We start from the raw sequence: 9,987 nt of genomic DNA on the forward strand, positions 1-9,987 counted from the left end.
CCTGTAAGTCTCCAACTAGCCATCGCACGGTAGCAGACTCTCTCTCTCTCTCAAAATTTCTTCCTTTGTTTCTCCCATCTCTCAGCCACCACCCACTACAAGCACACCAGGTACGACCAACCATCACCACACAACACCACAACCAAGCCATCATATTATATGATAAGTTTATTTATGATTTATTGATAAATATCATATTATGTTAAAATTTTTATTTAAGCATAAACCATCCTATTATATAATGCATTGAGTACATGACTACTTGCTTACATGACATATGCAAACTTCTCATCATTTGAACATGTTTTACAAATTTTCAAAACATTGCATGAAAATAAATTTTTGTCATGACCACAAAAGTTAGGGTGGTAAAATTACCCTAGTGGAAACCTTCTATCCACTTTTGAGTGTTTAAAAATAGACTGATAACCCATAAGTTGATGAAAAATAGTCAACGAGATTGGAATGGGTTCCTTTTAAGAGACGCCAAAGCGAAGTCAAATATTATGACACCTAAATTTGGTAGGTGTATATGTTTCTATAATGATGTTATGTTATGTTATCAATGTATTGAAAACAAGTCTACAGATAATATAATATCAACATGAGTATATTACGGTTACTAGCAGGTACTCACAGTGCATATAAGGAACTATGATGTTAACATACATTATAATGTTATTATTGATGATGATGTTTATTGTTGATGAAATGTCATGTTTTTTAAAGATGAATTGAAAAATGTTTTCTGTAAAAAAATGTGCATGAAAGTTTTTTTGAAAAATATTGAGGAATCTGGATGGGAGAAATATATTGCTTTTTGCATAAGCATGCATTTCATGTTTATCATTTATCATACATAATTTATCTTTGTACACATTTGTTGTTTAACTTACTGAGATTTCAAGTAAGTGTCACCCCTTATAGACCCACTATCATACCACTTGGAATTATAGAAGTTATGCCACAACCAGACAAGGATGGACCGAATGGAATTGTGGATCCAACTGATTAAGGAGGAGTTGGACCTCAACAAAAGATTAAACCTTATTTTGATGTTTATAGCTCTAACCATTCGTGCGTTAGAGCACTTGAAGCAGTTGAACTAGTCATGGAGACTTATTATCAAAAGTATTTGTATTAAATATATACTACCTTATGATTTGAACTCAAGATAGTCATTAATGAAATTGTGATGTTTTTAGTTTATTCTGGCATAAGTATTACTTAGTCACCCATTTTTTCACTACAATTATTGCATACTATTATTTGCATTTTAGGATGTATTGCATATTAATTGTCATAAACAGAAGTATATAATCTTATATTACATATCCCAACGCTCTAAGTCATCGTTCCATCTCAAGCAGAGGTTGGGGGCATTACATGATATTTGAAATTCACACGTTTAGATTTATTAATGATATAATTGATCGTATAAGTTGAGATTTTAAGAGATTTAGTCAATTCAATAGTGCATTTCAGGTTGCAGATGATTTTTTTTTTTACAAGTCCATGACATTATATGTAGTAGTTGCCTAATGAGTTTAATTGTATTGTGAAATAATGAACAATAGGTATATAGATGATTTGTTGAAATTTTGGTCATTTGGTACTCATTTAATTTGCAAGCTAATTTAGAACCCAGTACCAATTAAATTACTAGAGTCAAACAAAAATAATTGTAATGACAAATATAACAAATTTCATATATTTGCTACTGTATATTGCAATACAAATTATCTGGTCGAAATATACTTTTGTAACGACTTTTATTCATTGCAGCTTCACAAATTGAATGGAAATAATTCGTTGCAATAATATTTAGTACTTCTGTAATAAAAATGTTTCGTTACTAAAAAATATTTGCAAAGAGTGGACATTGTAGGAAATGTCAATTTGCAACAAATATATTTTGTTAATATAGTACAATTGGAACAAATGTAAATCATTGGAAAAAAAAAATTATTTGCAACAAATCCGTTCATTGTGGACTTGCATTTACAAGGAATAGACATTGTTGTAAAAGATATTTTTCCAACGAATTACATTTGTTGAGAAATTCTTTAACTTCATGTGAACTACATTTGCAACAATATGCATTCGTTGTAAATTTATTTATGCAACGAATAAGTCGTTGCAAGCGTAAAAAAGTAACAATTTAGCTTAGTTGCAAATGTGGAATATTGCAATGAATTGAATATGTTGCTACTATTCAATTGCAACGAAAAAAATGGTTGCAAGTTATAAATTTGTAACAAAATTGATTCGTTACAATATATTGGCAATGCATAAAAATCGTTGTAAACTTGTTTTATTACAGGATTACATTTGTAACGAATCAAGTTTGTTATTAATGTTGTTTTGCAATTAATATAAATCGTTGCTAATATATATTTGCAATGGTTTTTTAGATCCCCTCAATGGACATTAGCAACGAAAATATATATTTGCAATGGAGGATTCGTTGCTAAAAGTGCATATTTGCAACAAAAATAAAATTCATTGGAAAATGTCAAATGTCAATGCCGTAATTGTGAAAATAGGGCAACAAACAATTTTCGTTGCTAAGAGGTATTTGCAATGAAAAAATACTATTTACAAAAAAGTATTTTCGTTGCAAAAAGTCTTTTCTATTGTAGTGATATATATTTTTCGTCGGTTGTCACGCGCGGGTGCAATAACACACCAGATGAACACTTACAGCGACCACCAACGTACAAGTCACATTTCGGGACAATGTTTGTACGACGGCAATTCCGGACCTTATAAATGGGGATAATGTATAAATAGATGCGCCTACCAATTGGGAAAAAAAGATATTATCTTTTCATTGGGATGATGCATGTTAAAAGCAGTTCAGTTTTCACATTTGAATATTGACTTCTGCTATTCGTTCATCTCAAGGTTACCACTAAGATTATTCTCTTTTAAGACACCTCGTGATGGCTGTGTCAAGAGAGTCATTGTTGAATATTTATGGTAGCCGAGGATGATGGACATTGGGGCAGTATTTTAGAATGAGTTTTGTTATATACAATTAAAATTACGTATTAATCTGTATTTTAATATTAATTCTTTTATATTTTAAATTTAAATTAGTTCTGTTTTCAATAAAATCTACTTTTTGATTAATCATAATAAATTGGTGTATATATTAATATATAATTATACTTATAACTGGATTTTTCTTTTTAGAATTTTCATTTGTTTATTTACATGATGGTACGAAACGAAGGCCAATGAATAAAGAAAAACATGGTACGAAACAAAATTAAGGCCAGAAGATCACAACTCGCATCTAATTCCATATATGTGACTAAAATATCACTCCTGATCATATACAGACAATCAAGTATCCAACCCCAAAATATCAGTCATTATCAAACCAACCCAAATCCAGAAGATCAGGAACTTTCCTTTACAAGTTTGCTCAAACAACCGAAAATTAAGGAGAACTCAAACGTTTAAACCCCAACCAAAACCACAGAAGCAAAACTGGGTATCCGAGTGTATTCAGTATCATCAGCGGCTATTATATATGTAGTGAGTTTATGAGAGAAGGGAAAAAAAAAAAGCTCAAAAACTATATAGAATTACATGTACGTGAGTTAAACGCAAACAACTGTGGAGACAGAAAGTGGGTAGGGGAAGGTATTGGCATACTGGAAAGAGAGGATAGAGCCATAGAGCAAGGGCTTGCCGTCATTGACAAGGCAATCGTCGTAGCCAAGCCTCTTGAAGATGTTAGGGTTGATGAGGTGGGCAGAGCTGAACCATCCACAGCTCAAATGAATGCCGGAAATGTCGCAGCCTGTGAAGCAGACATTTATGATCTCTACGGTGTAGGTGGGAATGCCACTTGGGAGTGGGGCTGTGGGGCCTTGGCTCACTTCTATGTCGTCCTTGCTACACCTTTCCCCCCACATCCGGTTCGTTTCCTCCATTCCTGCTGCTGCTGCTGCAAAAGTTAGCAAGCAGGGCCAGGGTTACTTAGGTTTGCATGCACTAAGGTGTGTGCCCGTGTGTCGTACACACTACACGTAAATTTAGGATCAGAATGATCATTCTATTGGCAATAATTCTTACGTGTAATAATAAAAGCTTTATATATATATATATAAATCTTCAAATTTTAAATTTTAAATTTCTGAGTTTTTAATCTATCAATGATTGACATGCGAATGAGTGAATTTTTTTAAAATATATTTAGTATTTTTTTAAAAGTAATTATTAATGGTCATTAAACACATAATTGTTGTTCGAATATCCGTGTTGTAAAAAGATTCTTAAAATTAAGACACTTGAATGCACCAGCACCTAAATAAAATAAAATCAAGGCAAAAACATTAAGAACGTGAACACCCAACAACCCGACCAATAGGATATGTATATCGTCCACAGACAAAATACACTTTTTTGGAGATGATTCACAGGAATTATGGCATGAAAATTAAATGAAGGTAGACACAAAAGTGGCCCAGAAGTCTAGTAGTGGGAGTAGGGTACGAATCATTATTTTATTATTATTTTTTAATTGAAAATTCAACCGGGAGCTTTAAAAGCCAAGTCACAGGGTCACGAGCCACAAAAGATTGACAGCTAGTTGAAAGGAGGGTAGCTAATTTGAAAGAAAGCCTATCCCTAAGGCAACAATATCGATCGATTCGATCCTGCAATAAAGGAAAGAATCGAAGGGGTAGAAACGTCAAGTAATATTTCGGATCGTGTCAAAGGAGAGGAGATCTCCTTCCTCTAAACATGTCTGATATTTTGTTTCGAATACCATTCCCTCCATTAATACAGACAAAGGTGAGCATATTAGGAATTTAGCATGCATTAACACTAATCAAAACACAGGCGTGCACCTCTGACACCTTAGCCAGCATACGTACGCATCGTAGTGAACATAGCGGAGGGACGACCAAATTCGTAGGGATGGATCCTAGGCTCCTAGCATCTCTCTCTCTCTCTCTCTCTCGCGGCAACACCGATTACTTTTTTTTTTTTTGTTTTTTTGTTGAAAGAATAGAAAGCAACAAAATAGAATAAGAAAAGCATGAAGAAGAAGAAGAAGAACGGCGTACGTACGTCTCTCACCATCATGAAGAAGAAGCTTGCGATGCAGTGCAGTGAGCGTCGTGGAGTTTTCATTGTCCAAGAGGACCAAGGAGCTCCTCCTCACATCTGCCATTAACAATTAATACTTCAATGTATATATACACACACACACAACTTTAATCAAATTGTTTGTTTCTTTTTCGTTTGATAAAAAGCTAGCAGACAACAATTAAAGGACGAAATCGAAAGGAAAAGACGACAACAGACCAAAACAAAGAACAGAGTTCCTTGTATTGCGGAAAACAGAGATTGAGAGAAAAAAGGCCATGCAATAATAGATCAAGCACATAAGAAGATAAACAAACAACTGTAAAGAGTAATCGATGAATATATCAGTCATGTATAAGCTATTATACACAGAATATATATGTATGAACTAAGAGACCGGAGCACCTGAGAGAAGCAGAGGCGACATTAATACGACGAAATGGAAGAACAACAGCGTCGCTGCTAAAGCCAGTATAGTGAGGATTTTCGAGAACGACAAGGAGAAGGAAGGGTCTCTCATCCTTGGGGAAACGATAAAAGGAATATGGAAGACTCTGTTGGAAACACGAATCGGACAAACGTGAATAACGAACAAAAACAAAAAAAGAAACAGAGAGGTCGGCGAAGGATATACATAGCACCGGAAACCTACGGCACCAAAAATATATATATATATATATAATGACACCAAGGAAATTAAATGGACAAAAAATAAAAAATAAAAAAAAGAACGGTCCGGATTGGAGGTGGAGGATAACAATCACGGGGCTAGCTAGCTACCAATAGATAGACTCACTCTACAGTTGATAGCCCAACACCAGGTACGACCATTTGGAACCCCAACTAGCCTATTTAAAGTTATGCATATTTATTTATTTAAAAAAAATATTAAAGGAACTGTAAAATTACGATCAGATAAGACTTCCAAAGTAGAGAGAAGGATCGGGGATTTTCCAGGAAACTTAAGAAACATTAGAAAAATAAAATAAAAAAGAAAAAGTTGGCAGCGGGATTTTGGAACGAGGGGAGGGGTGGGAGAGAAGAGCAGGGTGGTAGAGAATGCAGAGAGCGAGGCCTTAGTGCAGCAGTTGTCGTGGGTGCATGCAAAAATGGCAGAACGGGTTTGTCCTGTAATCCCGAAATGACAAAACAGCAGTACATCCTACGTCACTGGATTTTAAAGCACAGTTAAACAGTATAAATATATAAAAATAACATAAATATTTTAATTAAAAAAACTATATAAAATAATGAATATTGCTAGGGCGCCGCACCACCAGTGACCCGTATGCAAAATTTATATTTTTAATTTTTTTCATATTTTTTTTTCATTATTTTCTAACACTTTTAAATAGTTTAAAAAAATATTAATATATTAATAATCACTTCCTTAATCAATAGTAAAAATAAATAAATAAATAAAAAATAAATATATAAACAATCAAAATAAATTGATAAAATAAAAAAATAAAATAACATTATTAAAAAATAATCTCATAAAATGATATATCTTAATATGATTCATAATATTATAAAGTTATTCTATTATAAAATAGATCTAATGGATTAAATGAAACTAAGTTAATTTATAAAATTATTTTTATATAATTTCTTTATGACTGTATTACTTTTTTATAAAAAATAAAAATTATTCATTATCTTTATATCACATATCATATATTATTTTATATTTTATTATTTTTTTACTTCTATATATATTATATGGATGATAAGTACTAAAACTTAATTAATTTAAGAATAAAATTATTACAATGTGTACAGGCACACGAGTATAGGCCCAGCTTTAAGCCTTGGTTTGGAATGGAAATCGGAAAATGAATTGTTTGAGTGGATGTGTCTGTATTCGCGTGGAATTAAGTAAATATATAAATAATAGCAGTATGTAACTTTGCTTGTTCAACATTAACAGTGTATGCACGTGGGGTTTTTTATTATTATTGTTATTATTTAAAAATAAAATGGGGAATGACTGATATGCTTCTCATCGTGCTATGATTACCTGTCTTCCATTTCATATTTTTCCAGTTCTCAGATTTGGCAGCGACCAATGGAATGGAATTATTACGTGGCATTGATTGACTTAAGTCTCTTTAAATGGTAAAAGTGTTCTATTTTATTTTATTTTATTATTATAAATTTTTTTAATTCTCATATAATATAATACGGAATTTAATTTTTTTAATTTTAAAATAATAATAATAATATTAAAAAATAATATTTTAAAAATATTTTATTTAATTTTTATCTAAAACTATCTCAATTTATCTCACTATTGAACCTCAATATCTTTGTTGACTTTGTATTTTTTTTATAAGATAGTTGTAGTCGTGATTGCATAAATACTATATATTGAATCCAAAATTTTAAGTTTCATGTGATTATAAATCTATACATGAATTTTGATGATAACAAATAAATTCAAAGAATAAAGGAGTTTCAAGCTCAAGTTGTCCACACAATGGAGTCGAGTACATCAAAGAACCAAGCATGAGCAAGAAGGAAACAAGTTCACATTAAAGTCATAGAATAATGTTGTAAATCTCTTAAAATTTGAAATTAGGATTAATGCTCAAAATTAATATTTTATCATAAAGCATTAAAATACATTTTCCATATGTGCATGAATATTTTTGAAAATTAAATTTAAAAATTTTTAAAGATGATTGATTGTCATCTTTTACATGTGCATGCCTTGATTAAAGGGTTGAACTTTGAAAATATTAAAGATGATTGATTGTCATCTTTTACATATGCATGCCTTGATTAAAGGGTTGAACTTTGAAAATATTAAAAATGATTGATTGTCATCTTTCATATGTGCATGTTTTATTTGAATATTTTCAAAAGTGATTGATGTTTTTTTAGATTTATACAAAAGGTAGATGATTTTGTTTGAAAATTTTGAAAAGTAAAGTGTGCTCTTTTTGTCATATACAAAAAATAAAAGATTAGATTTGAATTTTTTGAAAAGAAAAGTGTGCTCCTTTTGTCATATGCAAAAAGTAAAAGATTAGATTTGAATTTTTTGAAAATGAAAGTGTGCACATTTTGTCATATGTCAAAAATAAAAGATTAGGTTTGATTTTTTTTAAAAAAGTGAATGATGTTGTCTTTGACATGTGAATCTTTTTAAATTTGAATATGAAGTCTCATATGCTTATAAATAGATCATTTGAGAGCTTTACATTCACAACATCTAGAGCATACAACATTCATTCAAAGCTTTCATTCTCTCTTCTCTAAGCATTGAGCCTTAATCCTTATTCATTTTAAAAGATATAGTTTGCGCTGTATTGTTCTTATTTCACTCATTGAGAAGTGTTTTCTGATAACCTACCCACTATCAGCTTTTATATCAAAAAAAGGTGTGTGTAACCCTTGTGCATGTAGAAAGTATTCTACATGGAGAATAATTGAATCACCACGTGTAAGATGATTGCAAGTATAGAGGGTGTTCTACACGGATCCTTTGTAGCGGTGTTGTTCAAAGGTGTAATAGGTTTCTATCTCCACCTGAACGAGGTTGAATAATGAATTTGGGAATCTTCAAGGGGTAGCTTGAGGCGAGGACGTAGGCGTAGGGCCGAACCTCGTTAACATACTGAGTTTGCTTCTCTCTTATCCTTACTCTTTTTATTTATTGTTATTTCATATTTTGTTTATATTTTATATTATATATTTGATTTATAATTGTTATTTTTTTTAATATAACTCAATTCACCCCCCTCTTGTGTTAGTCATCTGGACAACAATTGGTATCAGAGCTAAGAGCTCTATTATAAGATTAACTATCTTTTGAGTTAAGATCTTATGGCTAATATTGCAGCTTCATTTGGTGAAGGTCAAACTAGCAGTCGGCCTTCACTCTTTTGTAGAGATAATTACCCATTCTAAAAAGTTAGAATGAGAATATTCTTACAGGCTTAAGGTTGAGAAATCTGGAAATATATTGTAAATGGACCTTATATTCTAACAAAAGTGGTTGATGGAGTAAAAGTCAAAAAGGAAGAAGAAGAGTTTGATCGTGAAGACGATATACTTTATACTTTGAATTTAACTATTATGAATTTATTATTTAATGCTCTCAATGGAAATGAATTTAATAGAATAATAACTTGTGATACGGCAAAAGAAATTTGGGATAACTTGGAAGTTACTTATAAAGGAACTTCGCAAGTCAAGAAATCAAAAATTTATATTCTTACCCATGAATATGAAATGTTTAAAATGAATGATGATGAATCTATTTCTAATATGCACACTCGTTTTACTAACATCATAAACAGCTTGATAGCTCTTGATAAAGTTTATTCCAAGGTGGAAATAGTAAGAAAAATTCTCAACTCTCTATCAAAACGCTAGGAATCAAAAGTGACAGCGATTCTTGAAGCTAGAGACCTCAAGAAGCTCGAAGTGAATGAACTCATCGGGTCACTTATCACCCATGAGTACACATTGAAAAGAGGAGAAGAAGAAGGAAAGCCAAAGAAGAGCTTGGCATTTAAAGCTGTTCCTCATGAAAGTGAAAGTGATGAAGATGAGGAAAATGAAGATAAAGATGAAGAAGTTGCGATGATAAGAAGAAGAATTCAGAGGTTCTTAAAGAAAAATAAAACTCCTCCGAGAAAATCCTTCAAAAAGTTTTCCAAGAAAGATTTAGGTAAAAATAACACTTTAATTTGTTATAAATACAATAAACCTGGTCATATCAAGCCAGATTGTCCTCTGCTAAAGAAAGATCGAAATAAGGGTAAGAAAGCAATGAAAGCTACATATGATGATAATTCAAGTAGCTCAGATAGTGAAGCAAGCAATGAAGAATCAGCAAATCTTTGTCTTATGGCTAAAGATGACATT

The 9,987-nt window shown here is 31.6% G+C and overlaps 1 protein-coding gene across 4 annotated transcripts; it reads right to left on the reverse strand.

The window, feature by feature from the left end:
* Positions 1-3,356: 3,356 nt before the first annotated feature.
* Positions 3,357-5,769, reverse strand: LOC122289872 (TPD1 protein homolog 1-like). Of its 4 annotated transcripts, none has more exons than XM_043097233.1 (3): positions 5,515-5,769; positions 5,101-5,187; positions 3,357-3,958 (listed from the first exon to the last, which is right to left on the reverse strand). In XM_043097233.1, the coding sequence occupies exons 1-3, from the start codon at positions 5,627-5,629 to the stop codon at positions 3,612-3,614; spliced, it is 549 nt and encodes a 182-aa protein (XP_042953167.1). In that variant the 5' UTR covers positions 5,630-5,769; the 3' UTR covers positions 3,357-3,611. The 4 variants fall into 4 exon arrangements, with proteins under 4 accessions (XP_042953167.1, XP_042953166.1, XP_042953165.1 ...); XM_043097232.1 differs by having other exon boundaries at positions 3,357-3,961; XM_043097231.1 differs by having other exon boundaries at positions 5,092-5,187.
* Positions 5,770-9,987: the final 4,218 nt, after the last annotated feature.

This window comes from Carya illinoinensis, chromosome 12 (genome assembly GCF_018687715.1).
Source record: "Carya illinoinensis cultivar Pawnee chromosome 12, C.illinoinensisPawnee_v1, whole genome shotgun sequence".
NCBI classification, from domain to species: Eukaryota; Viridiplantae; Streptophyta; class Magnoliopsida; order Fagales; family Juglandaceae; genus Carya; species Carya illinoinensis.

Bases quoted from the DNA above. Each gene is read 5' to 3' on its own strand.
- LOC122289872 (XM_043097230.1), bottom strand. From the start codon at position 5,629: ATGAGAGACCCTTCCTTCTCCTTGTCGTTCTCGAAAATCCTCACTATA. The intron at 5,188-5,514 runs GTGCTCCGGTCT...TGTTAATGGCAG, and splicing joins GTCGCCTCTGCTTCTCTCAG to ATGTGAGGAGGAGCTCCTTG. The intron at 3,962-5,091 runs GTACGTACGCCG...TAACTTTTGCAG, and splicing joins TCTTCATGATGGTGAGAGAC to CAGCAGCAGCAGGAATGGAG.